This window comes from Sciurus vulgaris (genome assembly GCF_902686455.1).
Source record: "Sciurus vulgaris genome assembly, chromosome: 12".
NCBI classification, from domain to species: Eukaryota; Metazoa; Chordata; class Mammalia; order Rodentia; family Sciuridae; genus Sciurus; species Sciurus vulgaris.
Window position 1 is genome coordinate 70,271,804 of NC_136473.1, and position 21,850 is coordinate 70,293,653.

The 21,850-nt window shown below is 40.5% G+C and overlaps 1 protein-coding gene and 1 long non-coding RNA gene across 4 annotated transcripts in view; both read left to right on the plus strand.

Moving 5' to 3' along the window:
* Nucleotides 1–21,850, plus strand: part of LOC306641860 — a 479,070-nt gene that overhangs the window by 363,469 nt on the left and 93,751 nt on the right. The gene's annotated exons all lie outside the window — the stretch shown is intronic.
* The window catches only part of PTPN14 (protein tyrosine phosphatase non-receptor type 14), a 171,002-nt gene that overhangs the window by 61,208 nt on the left and 87,944 nt on the right, over nt 1–21,850 (plus strand). For all 3 annotated transcript variants that reach the window (XM_079107118.1, XM_079107117.1, XM_079107119.1), the window contains one exon: nt 7,860–8,187. In XM_079107118.1, the coding sequence (XP_078963244.1) occupies nt 8,014–8,187 (174 nt within the window). In that variant the 5' untranslated portion in view covers nt 7,860–8,013. The remainder of the gene's footprint in view (nt 1–7,859; nt 8,188–21,850) is intronic.

A 21,850-nucleotide genomic window follows, 5' to 3' on the forward strand; every position in this document is an offset into this window, starting at 1 on the left:
GTATTTAATCATTGCTATTTAATACAGGCATTTTTTGGATACAGCTTTCCATGCTGTGATGTGTTTGTTCGTATCATTTACCCTATCACCTCCCTTACTGTCATTTGTATTGTGCGTTACCGTGTTTGTCTGTGATAGCCTCTTGTCTCTTTGAAATCTGCAAAGGGTGCTGGAAAGCAAGGTGAAGGAATTCACAAGAAACTTTATATAAAGTTAGACAAAATGAACTGAGGATATACTTGTGTTTCCTGAGCACTGTCTCTGATGCCAGAATTAAGGATATTGTGGCCCCATTTCTCAGTTTTCAGCTCTAGCTGCCTAGACTGATTGTGTTGTAGCCACTTTCACGTGTAGGTGAGGTATCATTGCACCAGAGAGTAACGGTGAGAATCTGTCTTCTAATTTCAAATGCAGCTAAAGAAAGGCTTTGAAAGGTCATTTATGTGGCTATTGCATAGGAAAGTTGGGAAAATTTCCACCTCACCACTGAGTATTTGAAAGCAGGAAGGAAATAATGGAATTTCAAAATGTGCTCTTTAAAACAGTTCTTTAGCAACTAAAGTTAGGGACTTGTGTTTTAAACCTTGCACCAAACCTTTACTTGGCTAAAAATAATTTGATGTAAGGATAGGATTTGAGAGGTATGCAGTTCAAAAGTTGATGGGTAGCCCCAGCTGCTTGGGAGACTGAGCAGGAGGATCGATTGAGCTCGGAAGTTAACCCAGCCTGAGTCACATAGCTAGACACTGTCTCCAAAAAAGATGACGATGAAGAAGAAACTGATAGTCACTAATTTGCACCAAACTCCACTGCCTTTCTGCTCTTCTTTAAGGGAAAATCAGAGGAGACAGTTTTAACACTTCTTTCTTTACCTCCTTTCCCCATCTATTTTTTAGCCTCTCCTTAGGAAGATGAGAGAGTGGACATGAACCTGGAGCTATGTGGTGTGCAGTCCGTACCCAGGATGGACTAGTTGCATTGATTTTTTTCCTTTTTCACACCCAGTTCAGGGTTACATAGTTCTGCAAGGTGTGCTTGGGAGCTGTAATAATGTGGAATGCTGGCAAAATTCCAAGGGCTGTTGGTAAATATAAGATGCAGCTGAATAGCTGTTAGCTTCTTTGGGCAGTTTCAGAACTTAGAAAGATAAAGTCAAGTGTACTCAGCATAACATGGGAAATAAAAAGAAAGTGTGATGAACACGTTTAGGACTTCAGTTTTAATTTCTTTCATTTTCCTAAAGTCTGGGGGTCATTCAGTTGAGAGGATTAAGCTATATTTGGATGATATTAGTGAAAGATCTCTCTACTTCTTAACCATCCTGTTTAAAGATTATTTTATCAGCCAAGACCTTTTTCTAAGTATGAAAAAGCTGTCTTTGTGTTTTCTGCTTTGAAGTGTTTTTTTTTTTTTTTTTTTTTTTTTTTTTCCTTATTGGTGATATGGTTTTTGATTATTAAGAATGGGAATGCAAAATACTGGAAATTCATAGTTCATAGTTAATGATGGAAAGTTACATCTTCGGGCTTGTAGTGAGCTGATGGACTGCTCAGGAGTGGATTTTAGAAGTGACTTTGAAGCTTCTCTGTGTGTTCTCTCCCCTGTAGCCTATACTATAGAAGTTCTTTAAAGTATAGTGTTTACAGAGCAAATATCCCAAGAAATTGCTTTCAGCAGTCAGGGGCACACTAAAAACACTTTGTATCACATCATTAAGTTCCATTGTAATTTTTTTTGTGTGTGTGTGCAGGGAACTTTCATGGGATGTGCCATCTCTCTCCCTGAGACCACCCCCAGTTTATAAGCCACAGTAAAGGCTGGAAAAGGAAAACTGGGGTGGTGGGGAATTTTTTTGGAAATCTGAGCTCTTTTTTCCCCCCTAAAGCACCAGTGAGCTGAATAACAACTCTCATCTCTGTTCTTCAGAGTGTAACCCTCTCTTAAGACCCCAAAAGTCAGACTCATAAGGCTCCAAATTTCTCCAGGGATCTAAAGAGTCATTGAAGTCACTCTGTAGCCTCTTGCCCTGCCTTGGCATCAAAAACTCGTTTTTCTCTCTTTCATCATAATGACAAACATTGACTTAGCTTCCTGCTGTGCACAGAGCTCCATTTTATGATTATAGGAGACCACCCAGCAGAACCGACACACATTTTTCCTTTCGGGATTCAAACTGGGGAGCTGAGTGCGGGGGTCACTATAGCATGAGAGAAACCGTGCCATGCCAGATGCTGTGGAGATGCAGCCTTATCCATTCTCAGACCAAAGGTAATTTGGGATCCTTTTTCTCTCCTGTGGGAGAAAAAGGACAGTTGACTAAGATAAGACATGTATTGACTAAGATAAGAAGGTGGCTGGAATCTTCCCATTCAGGACTGTCCCTTAAGAGGGCATTTAGTCTCTGATTGACTCCTTCACACATCAGGTGTCAGAGTTGGGAAAATAACCAGGTAGCAGTGGTTGGGCTGGGAGAATGCCCTTTATGCTCTGTCAGTGTTCCCATGGGACTGTCCTCCCTTCACTGGACTCTTTTCTGTCTTTTGCTTTGCCTTCTCTGCCTCCGTGGTGGCTGGTGAGTCAGTAACGTTCTTTGCACCCCTGCATGGCCACCCTTGAGCAAACCTAGCATACTCTGAGCAGGTTAGGAAGGGAGCTTGCCCACACCTGCTGAGTGCTCAGGAGAAACTTTTTCTCATTTCCTTCTCACAAATAGGTGGGGGATACTGTCTTCATAGATCAGCCTCAGAGGATGGTGATTTGTCATTCAGTCCTGGCCTCTAGTTAACACGAGTTCCTTCTTAAAGGTTTGTTCGTGTCCCTTACAGTTAACCTGTAGGGAGAGTCCCCAGCTCAGCTGCAGCTCTCTCTTCTTTGTCCGGCAGCAATTTTCCTCAGCATGTTGGTTAGCATTCAGTTTGTAATTTCTTTACTGCTCTAGGGACCCTGGGAACTAGGGAGTTAGGGGACTTGGTGGCACTTTCCCCTTTGCTTTGTATTCTAAATTTCTCCAGTCACTGAAGGCTGCATAAAGCCTAACACTCTTATCCAAGGCTACTTTCTTTTCTAAGATGCACCGAGGCATAGAAATTAGCAGTTTGTTTTGAAATTAGAATAAATTGCTCTTTGTCTTGGAAGACATCAGGAGTTAGCATTGTTGGGTTCTTGCTAAGTTGCCGAAGCTGACCTTGAACTTGTGATCCTCCTGCCTCAGCCTCTTGAGTAGATGAGATTACAGGTGTGTGCCACTCATTCGGCTAGCATTCAGTTTTACCATCAATATTACAATTTTTTTTTTTTCTCTAGTTTCATGCATGATCCTTGGCAATAGTTGCAGCAGTTTACTATTTACCCAATGTGTTCTGGAAGTATAGATAAATAAAACTACGTATTTGAAGGAACTTCTTATTTGTTTTTAAAATTGGCTTTATTTTGTAGAGCAGTTTTAGGTTCACAGCAAAATTGAACGGAAGGTACAGATATTCCCCATATCCCTCCCCAAAGCATACACAGACTCCACTGTTGGCACCCACCACCAGAGTGGAGTGTTTGCTACAATTGATGAACCTACACTGACAAATCATTATCCCTAAAATCCATCATTTACTTTAGGGTTCCTTCTGATTTTTTTTTTAAAGGGAACTATCTATTTTTTAAAAATAAACTTACTAATAAACAGAGTGAGGACTATAATTTTATCTCTCTTGAAAAGAGGTTTGCATTGAGAAGGTCTAAGGTGTCATAAACTTGGGACCTTTCTATGAGCATATGGCATCTAGCTGTTTTATAACAGTCATGTGATAAATTGAATGGGATGAAGCCCCAAAGATCCACATGGGGAGAATCATAAAGGTGCTTGGAGCCAGGCATTGAACAGAAAGGAGATGGTGCAGAGTGGATTTTGCATCAAGTCCCGCTGTATGGTAGCATATTTCAGTCCCTGCTCTCTCCAGGACTAGCAGGGAGCTGAGTTTTGTTTGAGGTAGAAGTATATGGCTGTCTGCATGGTTAAAAGGGGGAATTTAACACCTGTGCTGTAGATTCTTGGAGAGCTTAGAAATAGTGGCTAATTCATTGACTATTAAAAATGTTAAAACTGAAAGGAATGAAGAGATTGCTAACCCAAACATTGTAGTTTAATCTCGGACACATTGTTACCTGGGAAAATTTAGGCATAGCTCTTCCTAAAGGTAAGGGTCATCCAAAATGAGTGCCTGAAAGTTCTTTCGAGAAGAGAGAGCTCTAAATGTCACAAGCTTTTATCCTAGGAAAGTGGTGTGTGTGGGAGAGATGGAAAAGTGCTGGCTCTGGAGGAGCATATCGCCAAAGCGTGTTAATATTTTTATTAGTATATTAAAATAAGCACAAATGACTGTGGGAGTTGAAAGAAAGGACTCCTTGTCTCTTGGATTTAGAGAAGTTCATTAAAAGAGGCAGGAGCATTTAAATAGAGCTTTAGAGAGTAGCTGTGAACATTTTAAGTATCTTTTTAAAAAAAAAAAATTTCTTTAGTTGTCAGTGGACCTTTATTTTACTTATATGTGGTGCTGAGGATCAAACCCAGTGCCTTACACATGCTAGGCAAAGCGCTCTAACACTGAGCTATCACCCCAGTCCTAGTACCTTCTTCTTAACTTTTGTTTTTGAAAATGTTTAGTTATACAGAAAAGGTAAATGAGTTGGAATGAGTATCTGTATGCAGATATCCAGACAGCTGGATTCAACACTGTTGAAGTTTTGTCACGTTTCGGTTCTGAATTTGTATATGTGTGTATGTGTTGATTAACCGTTTTAAAGTAAGTGCAGGCATCATGATCATTGTACCTCTGATTGTACCCCTGGGGGCTGGGGTTGTGGCTCAGTGGTAGAGCGCTTGCCAAGCATGCATGAGGCCCTGGGTTCGATCCTCAGCACCAAATACAAATAAAGGTATTGTGTCCACCTACAATTAAAGCAAACAAGCAAATAAGCAAAAAAAAAAAAAATATATATATATATAAAAGAAGGCCACTGGCATTTTCTAACACCATTCTCTTCCATAACTGCAATCCACTCTCAAAAACTCAAGAAAACCAATAATAACACATTGGCATCATCTCATTTCTGTTTTTTAAGTTTTTATAGTGATCTCATATCTTTTGTAGCTTTTTTTTTTTTTTTTTCAAATCTGGATTTAATCAATATGGACACATTGCATTTTATTTTCCTAAATCTCCTCTCCTCAAAGGTAGCCCTTTCTGCCCTCTCCCAGCTCCCTTCCCCATACTCAGTTTTTGTTCCATGGTATTGACTTTCAGAAGGACCAGAATGATTTTCTTACAACTTTTTTTGTTGATATCTTGTCTACAAGTTTCTTGCAAATAGAAGATTTAGAAAGTCTTTTTAGAACTTGGAATAGGTATGGCTGGGTGTGGTGGCACATACCTGTAATCCCAGCCACTCAGGAGTCTGAGGCAGGGGGATCACAACTTCAAGGCCAGCTTCAGCAACTCAGACCCTGTCTCAAAGTTAAAGATAAAAGGACTGGGGATGAGGCTCAGTGGTACAGTGCCCCTGGGTTCAATCCCCAGAACCAACCAAACAAAAAAACCCAACTCAGAATAGGTATTTTCTAAGAAAAATACTACCTGATTGTTGTTAGCCATGAATATAAAGATGTTGCTCCTGACATAGTATTTTCAGTAGGTAATCTGCAAAATAATCTTTATGCACAAAACTAATATAGGCCAGAAGACATTTGAATAATTAGAAAATACATTAAGTTGGAGTTCTGTTTAATATCGGTAGCCCTGTGGTGGTGACTTACATTCTTTCCTGTGTGTGTGTCCTGTTTATTCTGACAACTGCCGCCATCTGCACACATTGCTGTTCTCTCTACTTCACTAGCTGTGTGTTATGAACATTGTCCTGTAGACTAAGTCATGGAGATTGTTTTTGCTAGGACAGACATGCACCAAGCCGGCCACATTCTTGCATAGGTGTTTAAGGTGAGACACACCCAAATATAAAGTGCCTGGCCCAAGATTAGAAACATGGCTTGTGATCACAGAGCAAATATTTTTCTCTGTTTGGGGCTCTCTGGCTCATGTCGGCATGAAATCCTGGCCTCTCTGCCCTGTGCTTCAGGAAGTTGAGGGGAATTTGTTATTCATAAACACTTGGGGGCTATTCATTTGAATTCTACCCCCCCTTTCTTTTCCTTTGGGTGGGTCCCTCCATATTTTTGTACCTATCAGGAGATCAAGTTGGCCTATCTTGGAGGTAAACATGATGCGTTGCCAACGTGAAGTGAGTTAGAGATGTGAATAGATTTTACCAAGCCAGAGTTTCTAGCACATGTATTTTAAGCCATCATAAAGCATATACCTGTCATGTTAAGGAATGTGCCAAAGGCAAGTATCAAAGATCTGCCGTGGCAGTGCGGGAGTGTGTTTTGCTGTGTTGTAGGCTTATACCCTGACAACCTCTGGGAGGCCTGGGGTGCTGGCAGGGAGTGGTCTATAAATATTGAAGCCATCTTATTTATTAATCTAAGAATTCCTGCAACTAATGAGTTATTCCTATTTGTCCTCCTGATTGTCCTGGGGCTCAGGGATAATTCTGTGTTGGTGGATGGAGGGAGGGAGAGGAACATAGGTGGGTCTGTCTGGGTTAGGGAATCAAGTTCAAAAACAGATGAGCTAGAACTGGTCCTTTGAGCTCAATGGAGAACAGACTATTTGGATAGAAAAGCTTTGTGGATATTTCTGGGTTCTTCGAAAGATAATGTTTCACAAGCCTCCCAGCCCGAGCATTACTGGTGCAGGGTAGAAAGGTCCAGCTGCTTTGGTTGTTGTTACTTTAGCTGGTGTTCTCCATGGCAGTAATGTCATCATTCTCATTTGGTGGGACATCGGGATGCCAGTAAATCTTGTTACTAGTTAAGTTAAATTATCAGTAATTTTGGTGACAGGGCTTTTATATCAGGCATATTGTAAAGGAACATTTAGACAGAGTGGTTCCACACATCTGTCTAAATATTTGTTGAAAAAAGGGCAAATAGTTGTGCATTTAAGTACATTAAGGAGTTCACATGTTTTAGGGGCCAGGATGTAGCTCAGTGATAGAGCATGGGCTTAGCATGTGCCGGGTTTCTAGGTTCAATCTCTGGTAACCCCACCAGTATATTTACTTATATATCCACATGTGTATTTTAAATTATTTTTAAAAAGAGAAAAGTAACTGATTACATGAAATGTGTATTCCTACCATTTTACATCATTCTAAGTAAAAATAATATATAATAAAAGATAAATGTTAAAAATAAAAGCTAAAGACATTAATAAAAAAAGAGGAGGTAATGTTATAAAGAGCAAGGAAGAACAAGATCAAATTTTAAGTTCAGTGAGGCAATGCAATCACTGCACCTCTTTCCATCTGTAAAGAAATTCATACTCTAGGAGGTTCATGAGATTCAAATGAGAACATAGAAGTTAAAGTGCTCCAATTCCGCTCCTAGTGCTTTTTCTGAGCAGATAGTATTGTGGAGTGGGAAGAGCACGTGAGTTGAAGTTGCATGGATGTTGGTTTGAATTCTGGCCTTGCAATTAAGACTGTGCATCATGGTCGAATTCTTTCGTTTGTCTGAACTCTGCTTCAGCAAAGCGGTTTTTATCATATCATTCTTATAAGACAGGGCAGAGTGCATGGCCTCTGCCAAAACCCTCGGGAGCTCACATCTCCTGCTTCTGGGACCTGGTTGTTCACCTACCTCTGTGGTGTGTTTGTGTGTGTGTGTGTGTGTGTGTGTGTGTGTAGTATGTACCACATTATTGAGACTTCCCTTCCAGCACATGACCAGATCATTTCTTTTCTTTCTGCAGCTGTCTTCCAGAGGGCCACACTGGGCATGGACACCGCTTTCTGTACCTGTAGGAGCACAGGTGGTAGTGTGATCACCCAGTCACAAAACTGCTAAGGCCATCTCAGGGGCGTGTGCGCCAGGATAGGAGGGCGGCATCGGAGGGCCACAGAGCCATGCCTTTCGGTCTGAAGCTCCGCCGGACACGGCGCTACAACGTCCTGAGCAAGAACTGCTTCGTCACTCGAATCCGCCTGTTGGACAGCAATGTTATTGAATGCACACTGTCTGTGGAAAGCACAGGGCAAGAGTGCCTGGAGGCTGTGGCTCAAAGGCTGGAGTTGCGGGAGGTAAGAGTGTGCACATGCACGCGCTTGTGCCTGTGTCTGGTGGGCGTAAGAGGGTCCTCTGGGTCCCTAGAGGACCCAGCCAGTTATTTCTTGTCACCTGCCCTGCTTATTAGCCTAAGTGATGTGTTCATAAGAATGTTGCTCTTTTAGCATGGGGACAATCTCAGACTTGAGTGGGTCAGACATGTGCCGAGGTGTGTGAGCCAGGACAACGCCTAGAGCTTATACAGTGTGGCAGGTCCCTGTTGTTTCCACCAGCACGAGGTTTGCTGGGAAGTAAAAATGTGAGACTCTCCCCACCAAAGTCATTTTTTTTCTTTGAAACAACCGAGTGGGTAGCTGGTATCTTGGCATTACAATCACAGATCAAGGAGAAAACGCCCACATTTGGTACGGGTGCAGCTGCTTTTCTGTTTGTTTGTTTCTATATTTTCCTCTTGAAAAAGAGAAAAAGCATTTAAAGTAAATGTGACCAGTGGGACTTTGGGGACGGATTGTAAAATGAGGATTTGTTCCTTTTAAGATCCTCACAGGGGATTGGGGTTGTGGCTCAGTGGTAGAGCTCTTGCCTAGCATGTGAGGCACTGGGTTCAATCCTCAGCACCACATAAAAATAAATGTTTTAAAAAAGGTATTGTGTCCAGTTAGAACTAAAAAAAATCTAAAAAAATTCCTCACAGTCCTGGGTTTCTTTGTACCATCTATGAGACTACTTGAACTTTAAGCATCCTGAGGGCTGACAATTTAGAAGGTCACTTTGTCATTCTTTAGAAGAGACCTGGGGCAACACAAGGGCACTGTGTTGTTCATGACAGGCAAGCCCTGCTTTTCTCAGTCTTATACTCAGGATGAGAGACTTGTATGAGAAATCCACACCTGTGTTGTCACACAGGCCTGGTATCCTGACTGGTGGGCGACCGGGAGGGCGGGTGGATGGCTGTCAGTGCTGAGTGCTGCAGGCCTCTGAGATGCTCAGGCCTGAGCATCAGGAAATGCTTTGCAATCTTCAGAGGCCCTCATGGGGTCCAAGTGACAGCACTGACAGGGACCATAGGTGATAGAGGAGGGGTGATGGTCACTGCTGGGGGTGAGCATATGTAGTGTCTTTCCCTCGGCACTAAGGCCCTGACCCGGAGGGTCCTCTCCTCCCCTCCCCTCCCCTTTCCACTCCTTCCCACCCTCCCCTCTGCTCTTCCCTGGGAGACTGTTCCACCCGAACACTTCTGTCTCCTGCTGTTCTTTGTGTTTAGACTTTGGTTGCATGGTCATCCGTCCTTTGAGGTTTACTTTGCAGTGCAAGAGTCTGTTCTAGACCAGAGATGTTGAGCCGACACAATAGAGTCCACATTGAAATACCCTGCCTTGCTGATTGGTAGCACATTAAGGTACACATATTTGTACACACACACACACACATATACACGCACACAGAGGCATAAAGGAAAAACCCTGATATGGTACACTATTTGGCAGTAGTCTCTAAATTATTGTAAAAAAATTAATTATAGAACATCAAAAGGACATTCTGTGCTTTTACTTTTGAGGACATCTAGTAACTTGTACTATTTGTATACATTGAGGGGCAGTATAAGCACAGGCTTTGTAGGTTTTTTGTGTGTGTGGTCCTGGAGATTGAACCCAGGGACTCTTTATCTGAACGACATCCCCAGTTCTTTTTTTTTTTTTATTTTTTTATTTTGAGACAGGATCTTGCTAAATTATTGAGAGTCTCACTAGGTTGCGAAGACTGGCCTTGAACTTGTGATCCTTCTGCTTCAGTCTCCTGAGGTGCTGGGATTACAGGCATGCACTGCTCCCAATAGGCTTTGTAGTCTTGAACTTGGGTTCAGAGCATGGTTCTGTCACTTATTAGCTGGAAAAGTTACTGAAGCTCTCTGGGCATTGATTTTCCCACCTGTGGTGGGGAATAATGATGCTTACTTCATGGGGCTATTGTAAATCCTTTAAGTTTGTGTGGATAATGTGTATGCTTTATCTAATAATTTATATTGTTCAAATTTGAATGTTTTAAGGAACAGCTTTTCATGGAAAGAAAATATTGAGCAATTATTTTATACCAGGTACTATTTTAAGACTTGATGAAACAGATAAATAAAGTACAAATTTATCTTCGAGACATGCACAGAACAGTAGGGGAATATAGCATATAAATAAATGGTTCAGATTGAATGTGATCCGTGCTCAAATAGAAATCAGGAGCAGGCCTGAAAAGCAACAGTTCTCCTTAGAGCTGTGCAGTGCACTAACTGACCCACTGAGCACTGTGGCTTGGGAAAGAAAGTCTCAGTGAAAGATGGATAAAGCCTCCACTCTTGGAACTGGGTTTTAAGGATACTTAGGAATTCAGGAGGTAGGAAAGAAGGCAGGTCATCCTTAGCACTTGGAATTGTATTTTAAAAGATTCAAGGTGGTGAAAGAGCAGCTGCCAGTCTTGGGGGCTGAGAAGGCATCTTGGCCAGTCACCAGGTAAAGCTAGAGTGAAAGGAGATCGGTGAGGTGTCTGGACGTGCACGTGGTAATGATTACTTGATGCAGGCTGTCATTTCTCTCAGTAAGAGGGCAAAGGGCAGCCTGGGATTATCCCACAGCTATGTTGTGACAAAGGACAGATTCCCCTGTCAAGTGTGCGTGGAGCTGTGATTGATGTCCCATTGCGAAGGTGGGGCTTGTGTTTAACACTGGCTTTATTTTGACACACCCTAAATAAGTCCATCACAGTGGAGCAAATCACTTTCTCTTTGAATTTTGTGCTTTCATTGTATGACAGATAACACTGAAGGTCTGACCTTGTGTAAATCAGTCCTGTAGATACTCTTGAGTGAAAGGGCAGATGGAGTCAGCTGGTACTTTGTTCATTTATACATGCACACCTGGAGCAGGACTGCACCTTCCACCCAAAAGCAGAAGTAGCAGGGGAGAGAGTGGGGTCTGCACCTTAGACCTTGACCTTTTCCAAATAGAGCCGATGGTAGTTCTCAGAGGAGTAGATGAAAATCAATCTGAAGTATAACAAAAATGTTTAGTCCTCATGAAGCCTTAGAAGCCAAATTATGATGGCTGTTTGACCTTGACACTGAAACTAGTTGAGTTGTATCCTAAATTTTACAGTAGCTCTATATTTATAAAGGATGTATGGTAGACTTACTTTTTTAAAAAATTTAATTTGTAATCTCTGTTAATCATTTTACCATTTAATCTTGTAAGATGGTTTTAAAATAGGATTCAATTTTTTTTCTTCTTTTGATATCGGGGATTGAACCCAGGGGTACTTAGCCCTGAGTCACGTCCTCAGTCTATATTTATATATTTATATATTATTTATAGTTTTAAAATTTAGAGCTAGGGTCTTGCTGAGTTGCTAAATGCATAGCCAAGTTGCTAAGGCTGGCTTTGGATTCTTGATCCTTCTACCTCAGCCTCCCAAGCTATTGCGATTAAAGCATCTTCAAAACTTTTTAAAGACTATCTTTTAGAATAGTTTTAGGTTTGAGAGGAAGGTATAGAGATTGTACCCCTCCGTCCCAGCTCATGCAGAGCCCCCCACTCCTGCCAGTCATGTATTTACTAATAATGAACCTGTGTCCTCACGTCACTCTTACCTAAAGTCCATAGTTTATGCGAGGTTTTGTTGCTGCAGCTGCATGTTCTGTGGGTTTGGACAGACGTATGAAGGCTTAGATCTGTGTGATAGACTAAGCACAAGTCTGTTTCAGGTGCGCTACTGGTGTGCTGCTAGTTTACACGGCATTTGAGGGCCCACGTCTGGTTCATGTGGTCAGCGAAGACCCTTGAAGTTGCATGTGATAGGGTGCTTGCTTCCAGAAACACTCAAGGAAAGGATGAATGCGAAACCAAGCCCAGGGTACAGATTGTGACAAAGGGTAGAAGCAGGAAAGCACATAGAATTTTCAGGAAAAGGCAGAGGACGGTTTGCACCCATGTGTTTGTGAATGTGGAGGGGGTCGTGGCAGGGAGGGCAACGAGAGGCAGGGAGTGTGGCGAGGCAGGCTGGGTCCATGAGTTTTAACTAGATTCTGTGGGACAGTTTCTAAAATGTGTCACAAAGACTGAGAGTCATCACCTTTTAATGTACCGTGTACATTCAGGGCACTTTCCACTTCTCAACTCACTGAAATCTCCTATATACTCTTGCTATCCCTGTCTGAGAGCTCAGGGTGACCTGCATGCAGGCACTGTGCTGGTGGGTTGTGAGGCTGGTTCAGACCAGGGCAAGTGGCTCTCAAGGTCTAGATTCCAGAAGCGTGAAGTAGAGGAGATGGTTTTTGGTAAAATGTTTTGGGAACCGTTTTCCTAAGTTCTATAGCAACAAGAAAAACAAACAAACAAACAAACCTACCAGGGTCGAGGTGCAACTCAGTGGTAGAGCGCTTGCCTGGCATGCCCTGGGTTCAGTCCCTACTATTGCAGGAAAAAAAAAAAAAGATTTTCACAATTATTTTGGTCTTCTAGTAAATACTCTTGAATTTTGGGGGTAAAATACTGCTGTGAGATGTGAAGTCATCAAAGGACTCCAGGGAGGAGTGTGACATGATCAACTTGCGTATGAGAAAAAGGGCCCAATGACAGAACAGAATGGGGGATTGGGAGGTCAGGAGGAACAGGGACTCCAGTGGAGACCACAGTAACCCTGGCAGGAGGTAATAAAAATGAACTTCTTTGGAAAAAATTTCAGTCATTTTCAAGGTCAGACAAAATTTACAGGTAGGAGTTTCTGGCTGGGTACTCTGTTAAGGAAGAGACTTGAGAGGGGACTCAGAAAATCAGAATTCAGGTAATATAGTAACAGCCTACCTGGATCAATGGGTTTAACCCTTTTCCTTCTCCCTAAATAAAATCTTAGGAGGTATGTTCATGTGTCAAATAGTGCTGTTCTGTTTACAGAGAGGATGCCCTATCTGGAGCGCCCATCTCATTTTGTGAATCAGAAACCTGCGTTAGGAAAGCAATGCCTAAAACCATATTGCCTTATGACTAATTCATTTATTTGAAAATTTGGGAGTCATATCTCTGTATCCATGGGTGCCTCATGCATGGATTCAACTAATCACAGATTTTAACAACATTCAGAATATTCAAAGTATTCCAGAAACGCTTCCTGGAATGAATTCCAAGGGCTGATTATATGTTTATTGTACTTTATACAGTGTCTACCTGTTTTGTGGCTTACGTAGCATATGTAGTTCACAAAATTTTGTTAACTCTACACAAACAAACTGGAATGGAGAATATAAATTGAACATACCACTAGTGAGGATGTGGAACAAATGGAATTTGCATAGGATGCAAATAAAAACATTTTTTCCATCTACAACTACAAAAATAAAAAATAATAAAAAATCGTGCCATTCAATATGGTGTTCACAAGTGTCTGCTGAGCAGTTGGGTTGTGGCTAGTTTGACATGTGGTTAAGTGTGCATCTGATGTCAGATTTTAAAGACTTAGCATGGGATAAAAAGGTTAAAATATCTCAATAATAACTTTTATGTTAATTATGGGTTTAGATGATATTTTGAATTCATCATGTTAAATAAATTTGTTAAAATTAATTTCACCTCTTGGTACTTTTTAAAGGTAGCTGCAAGAAGATTTAAAATTGACCTTATGATACACATTATATTTCTTTTTTGAATTTTATTTTGTATTTTGTTAATAGGAATTTAACCCTGGGGCGCTTTACTACTGAGCCACATCCCCAGCCCTTTTTATGTTTTAGTTAGAAAAAGCATCTTGCATTGGGCCTCCATCTGTTGCTGAGGTTGGCTTTGAACTCTTGAATCCCCCACCTCAGCCTCCAGAGCTGCTGGGATCACAGGCATGTGTCACCAAGCCCGGCCTCACATTATATTTCTACTCATCAGTACTGTTCTAAAATGGCTATATTAATAGTAATAATGAATATTGAGAATTCCAGGCTGGGGTTGTGGCTTAGTGGTACAACACTTGCCTAGCATGCATAATAAGGCCCTGGGTTTGATCTCCCAGCATTGCTACAACAGACAGACAGACAACCACAAGAATTCCAATGAAATGTAAAAGTACTAGAATGGTACCCTTTAAGGATAATCTTGACTATTTAAAAAGCTACAAGTGGAAGAAGGATGGGTAAATGATTTAACAAAGGCATCTGAGATACTCTTCACTTCATTGCTAAACCCTACTTGAGGAAGAAAACTTTTATTGAAAATCCAGAACTTTGGAGAATGTTGAATTTGATAACACTCTGTCTCTCTTAAGGCTAGACTGAGAGTCCTGGCTTTTAAGAGAATCTAAAACAACAAACTCAGAATCATTTCATAAAGTAGGTAGTTATTCTCTAATTTAACCCCCTTTTCTTTTGCAAATTCATATTTTCATCTTTACTAAAAGCTGATGTATCCACAGTTGTCAGCTGCAGTCATTTTCACATATAGCTAGAGCTTATAAAGTACTCAGGATCCTTGTATGCATTTTAACATCAAAGTTAACTTAGGTTAAGGATAATTGTGTGGTTTGATTCAAACTTATCTATTGACAGTTGGCACCTTATGGTGATTTGGGGAGCCCTTGGAACCTCTCATTCCCTCTGGCCCTGGTGGATAATGGTGGAATCCTGCTGTATTTGTAGCTTCTTTAACCACATCTGTATTTGTACATTTATAGGGGATTGTAATAATCAATACTCATTAGGAATCTGATAAGTGCAGATTGTTAGGGGAAATTACTAGTGTTAGAATTTTGTATTTTTTTTTGTCTCTGTAAAGATTATGCTGTGAAATCTCACTAGCTCACTCTCAGACTGATAATGTAAATTGGCATCTGAACCTACATTTCTGGGAGTGGAGCTCACAGGTGAGGTAACTTCCCCAGTCTTCCCTTGTAAGGCTTCATCTTTTTGTATATGCCAAGGGAGCCGTGCCTCTTGGATCTGTGTAATTCTGCAGTTTGTTTTCCTGTCCTTTCATGAAGATACTGGCTAGGAAAATGAGGATGGCTCAGTTGTTAATTATAGTTGTGTCAGTTGTAGAAATCCCAGACCTACCCCGAATTGAGGTTGATTGCACACAAGTTGATTCTTACAGTTATCCACCTGATGTAAAGTGTTTATTTTCCAAAGCTGTTGGAATGTGATTGCATGAAGTGCTGTTTCAGAGTCCGCTTATGGTCACCTTTTTGAAGTATTTTCCATGCCTCAGTGAAATTGCTAATGCTTGCACATAATTCCTCTACTTTTCATGTGGAGGCACACCAGCTCTGTTTCTTAATTGACAACAGAAATACTGGGTAAGACAGGCAACCTGTTACAAATCAAGGCAAGATGTTTTAAACTTTTGCTTCTGGATGATTAGCTCTTCAAAATGCTTTCATTAAGATCAAGGGTTTAATCCCTTGTAATTGCCAAGCCTGAATCTGTTACCCTTACAAATAATAGTAAAGCCATTCCATGGGTCACAAAACTGGAAAAACAAACCTCAAAAAATCTTTTCTTATTAGTTGTTGATGTTCAGAAATATATTTTTTTACACAAGAATGAATGAACAGAGATCCAAGATGGCGGACTAGAGGGAGGCTGCGTTCTGTGTCGCTCCATAACTCCGGTTTCAAGCAGAGGATATCTGTTTTTTGGTGAGGCTGTTTTTGCTGCTTATGGATCCTCTGCTGTTTACCCCATTTGTCTGCTGTGACCACCTGCAGTCTGTCAGCATATCCACGCCTTTTTTGAGTGCAGATTGCTCACTGTCAGGCGCCTATCATCCGCCATTTGCCTGCCTCTTGCCTGTCCATCGCCTGCCTTACACCTATCCATCACCCACCGCACGAGGTTCACCTCCCGATCATCCGACAACAGTCAGCAAACTGATCGCTGACTGCCAGTGGAGCACCAGCTGCCTGCTGTTGCCTGGAAGTTCTCTGTCACAGTACCTTCAGGTTTGATTACACATGGCTGCCGCCATTTTGAGACAACAGCCAGGCCACGTGGGACCCCTGGCTGGACTGACTGAGCCCTGTCTCCAGGATCCCTCACCCCGACTGATCACTCCCTGCCTCTGGGGCCCTCACATCGACTGACTGCTCCCTGCCGCCAGGACCCCCAGACCAACTGACTGTGCCCTATCACCAGGACCCCAGACCGACTGCACCCAGCCTCCAGGATCCCCCAACCACACCAAACACACCCGAAATCCAGACCCCTGCCTGACCAACCACATCCCGCCTCCAGGACCTCCTGCTGACCACGTCCACACCTGAGCTGCAGCTCCCCATTTGCCAACACATTTGGAAGCCAGAGTGGCCATCTTGGATTATCCTGGAAACCAGAACTCCAGTCTTTAGGTGGGGTAAATCCCATCCTGAGACGCCTGCTGGAGACTAGAAGCTCAATGTCAGGTACCTCTCCTGCATCAGGCTACTAAAGACTGGGAGGTTTTATTATTATATGACTGATATACTGTAGATTTACTTTTTTCTCCTTATTGAAAAATTTTAAGTTTTTATTTCTTTACTTTTTTTTAACCTGTTCCCTCAGTCTCTTGTTTTGTTTACCTGTTCCCTCAGAGTCTCTTTCTCCCTTTTTTGCGTGCTAACTTCCAACTTCTTTTGATTACACTCTCACCCTTTCTTTAATCTAGAACTTCTGTATATTCTTTTCTTATCCCATTAACAGCCACATTCTACATCCCTCTGCATCCTCTTTGTCCTCCATTTGAAACTGCAGACCTTATTGCAAATCTGTTTGTTTTACTGAAGATAATATTTGAACTCATTCTGTTTATTATGACAATATTATTATTGTCCTCATAGGGGCTATTTGGCCTAGGATTGCATAGTGTCTAAATTGGGCACTGCTAATATTGATCTCCCCTTAAAGAAAAGGTTTTGGAAACCTATAGGGCCACTATAAGCCTATAGGGGGAAATCTGCAATACCCCAGATCTGCACTGCTAGAGGGCAAGATACTTGAACAACGTGAAAAAACAAGGGAAGAAAATGATCCAAACAAATCTAGATTCTATAGTAATAGAATCCAATGACAGTATGTTAGAAGAAATGTCAGAAAAGGACTTCAGATTATACATGATTAACATGATTCGCGAAGCAAAGGATGAGATAAGAGAGCAAATGCAGGCAATGAATGATAATACCAATAAGCTGAAAGAGCAACTGCAGGATGCAAAAGATCATTTCAACAAAGAGATAGAGATTCTCAAAAAAAAAAAAAAAAAAAAAAAAAAAAAAAAACCAAATGAAAATCCTTGAAATGAAGGAAACAATAAACCAAATAAAAAACTCAATGGAAAGCATCACCAAGACTAGACCACTTGGAAGACAGAATCTCAGACAATGAAGACAAAATATTTAATCTTGAAAATAAAGTCGCCCAAACAGGAAAGATGATAAGAAATCATGAACAGAATCTCCAAGAACTATGGGACATCATGAAAAGACCAAATTTAAGAATTATTGGGATTGAGGAAGGCACAGAGATACAAACCAAAGGAATGAACAACCTATTCAATGAAATAATATCAGAAAACTTCCCAAACCTGAAGAATGAAATGGAAAATCAAATATAAGAGGCTTACAGAACACCAAATGCACAAAATCACAACAGATCCACACCAAGGCACATTATAACGAAAATGCCTAACATTCAAAATAAAGACAGGATTTTGAAGGCCGTGAAAGAAAAGCATCAGGTTATATATAGGGGGAGACCAATACGGATAGCAGCCAACTTCTCAACCCAGACTCTAAAAGCTAGAAGGACCTGGAGCAACATATTTCAAGCTCTGAAAGAACATGGTTGCCAACCAAGAATCCTATACCCAGCAAAACTAACCTTTAGATTTGAAGATGAAATAAAATCCTTCCATGATAAACAAAAGTTAAAAGAATTTACAAATAGAAAGCCTGCACTACAGAATGTTCTCAACAAAATATTCCATGAGGAGGAAATGAAAAACAACAATGTAGGTCAGCAAAGGGAGGAACTACCTTAGAGAAAAACCACTCAAAGGAGAAACCAAGCCAACTTAAACACCAAAAATAAGCTAAATGACTGGGAATACAAATCATATCTCAATAATAACCCTGAACATTAATGGCCTAAACTCATCAATCAAAAGACATAGACTGGCAGAACAGATTAGAAAGAAAGACCCAACAATATGCTGCCTGCAAGAGACTCATCTCATAGAAAAAGACATCCACAGACAAAAGGTGAAAGGATGGGAAAAAACCTACCACACACATGGACTCAGTAAAAAAAGGGGGGTTTCCATCCTTATATCAGATAAAGTGGACTTCAAGCCAAAGATAGTCAGAAGGGATAAAGAAGGACATTTCATACTGCTTAAGGGAACCATAAATCAGGAAGACATAATGATAGTAAATATTTATGCCCCAAACAACGGTGCAACCCTGTACATAAAACAAATTCTTCTCGATTTCAGGAATCACGTAGACCACAACACAATAATTCTGGGTGACTTTAACGCACCGTTGTCACCACTAGATAGATCTTCCAAACAAAAACCAACCAAAGAAACCATAGAACTCAATAACACAATCAATAACCTAGACTTAATAGACATATATAGAATATTCCATCCATTAACGAGTGGATTCACTTTCTTCTTAGCAGCACATGGAATCCTCTCAAAAATAGACCATATGTTATGCCACAAAGCAGCCCTTAGGAAATGCAAAAAAATTAGATACTGCCTTGTGTTCTATCAGATCATAATGGACTGAGAGTAGAAATCAATGACCAAATAAAAAACAGAAATTACCCCAACACCTGGAGACTAAATAATATGCTATTGCATGAAACATGGATAACAGAAAACATCAGGGAGGAGAAAAAAAAATTCTTACTGGTCAATAAGAATGACGATACAACGTATCAAAATCTCTGGGACACTATGAAAGTGGTACTAAGAGGAAAATTCATTGCATGGAGTGCATTCCAGAAAAGAATGAAAAGTCAATAACTAAATGACCTAACATTACAGCTCATAGCCCTAGAAAAAGAGGAACAGAATAACAGCAAAAGTGGTAGAAGACAGGAAATAATTAAAATCAGAGCTGAAATCAATGAAATTGAAACAAAAGAAACAATTCAAAAAATTGACAAAGAGTTGATTCTTTGAAAAAGTAAACAAAATAGACAAACTCTTAGCCACACTAACAAAGAGGAGAGAGAAAACTCAAATTACTAAATTTCATGATGAAAAAGGAGATATCACGACAGACACCACTGAGATACAGAACATAATGAGAAGCTACTTTGAAACTCTGTATTCCAACAAAATAGAAACTACAGAAGACATTGACAAATTTCTAGAGACATATGCTCCTCCCATACTGAACCAGGAGGACATACACAATTTAAACAGATCAATGTCAAACAATGAAATAGAAGAAGCCATTAAAAACCTACTATCCAAGAAAAACCCAGAACCAGATGAATTCTCAGCCGAGTTCTACAAGACCTTCAAAGAAGATCTCATTCCAATACTTCTCAAAGTATTCCAGGAAATAGAAAAGGAGGGTATCCTACCAAACTCATTCTATGAAGCTAATATCACCCTCATACCCAAACCAGGCAAAGACACAACAAGGAAAGAAAATTTTAGACCAATATCCTTGATGAATATAGATGCAAAAATCCTTAACAAAATATTGGCAAACCGTATCCAAAAACATATTAAGAAAATTATGCACCATGATCAAGTGGGGTTCATCCCTGGAATGCAAGGATGGTTTAACATCCGTAAATCGATAAACGTAATCCATCATGTCAATAGACTTAAGGATAGGAATCATATTGTAATATCAGTTGACACAGAAAAAGCATTCGACAAAATGCAACACCTGTTCATGCTCAAAACACTAGAAAAAATAGGGGTAGTAGGAACATACCTGAACATTGTAAAGGCTATTTATGCTAAGCCCATGGCCAGCATCATTCTAAATGGAGAAAAACTGAACCCATTCCCTTTAAAAATGGGAACAAGACAGGGAGGTCCTCTTTCACCACTTCTATTCAACATTGTCCTTGAAACTCTAGCCAGGGAAATTAGGCAGACCAAAGAAATTAAAGGGATATGAATAGGAAAAGAGGAACTTAAGCTGTCACTATTTGCTGATGACATGATTCTATATTTAGAGGATCTAAAAAACTCCTCCAGAAAACTTCTAGACCTCATCAATGAATTCAGCAAAATAGCAGGCTATAACACGCATAAATCTAAAACATTTTTATACGCAAGCGACGAAACATCTGAAAGGGAAATGAGGAAAACAACTCCATTTGCAATAGCCTCAAAAAAAAAAAAAAAAATACTTGGGAATCAATCTAACCAAAGAGATAAAAGCTCTCTACAATGAAAACTACAAAACATTGAAGAAAGAAATTGAGGAAGACCTTAGAAAATGGAAAGATCTCCCATGTTCTTGGATAGGCAGAATTAATATTGTCAAAATGACCATACTACCAAATGTGCTATGTAGATTCAATGTAATTCCAATTAAAATTCCAATGACGTACCTCACAGAAATAGAGCAAGCAATCATGAAATTCATCTGAAAGAATAAGAAACCCAGAATAGCTAAAGCAATCCTTAGCAGGAAGAATGAAACAGGGGGTATCGCAATACCAGAACTTCAGCTATACTACAAAGCAATAGTAACAAAAACGGCACAGTATTGGCACCATAATAGACAGGTAAATCAATGGTACAGAATAGAGGACACGGACACCCAAATAAATACAATTTTCTAATACTAGACAAAGGTGCCAAAAATATGCAATGCAATGGAGAAAAGATAGCCTCTTCAACAAATGGTGCTGGGAAAACTGGAAATCCGTATGCAACAGAATGAAACTAAATCCCTATCTCTCCACCGTGCACAAAACTCAACTCACAATGGATCAAGGACCTTGGAATCAGACCAGAGACCCTGCGTCTTATAGAAGAAAAAGTAGGTCCAAATCTTCAACTTGTTGGCTTAGGATCAGACTTCCTTAACAGGACTCCCATAGCACAAGAAATAAAAGCAAGAATCAATAACTGGGATAGATTCAAACTAAATAGCTTTCTCTCAGCAAAAGAAACTATCAGTAATGTGAAGAGAGGGCCTACAGAGTGGGAGATAATCTTTTCCACTCATACTTCAGATAGAGCACTAATTTCCAGAATATATAAAGAACTCAAAAAACTCTACACCAAGAATACAAATAACCCAATCAACAAATGGGCTAAGGATATGAGCAGACACTTCACCGAAGATCTACAAGCAATCGACAGATATATGAAAAAATGTTCAGTATCTTTAGTAATAAGAGAAATGCAAATCAGAACTACACTAAGATTCCATCTCACCCCAATTAGAATGGCAATTATGAAGAATACAAGCAACAATAGGTGTTGGCAAGGATGTGGAGAAAAAGGTACACTCATACATTGCTGGTGGGGCTGTAAGTGCAGCCACTCTGGAAAGCAATGTGGAGATTCCTTAGAAAACTTGGAATGGAACCACCATTTGACCCAGCTATCCCACTCCTTGGCCTATACCCAAAGGACTTAAAATCAGCATACTACAGAGATACAGCCACATCAATGTTCATAGCTGCTCAAT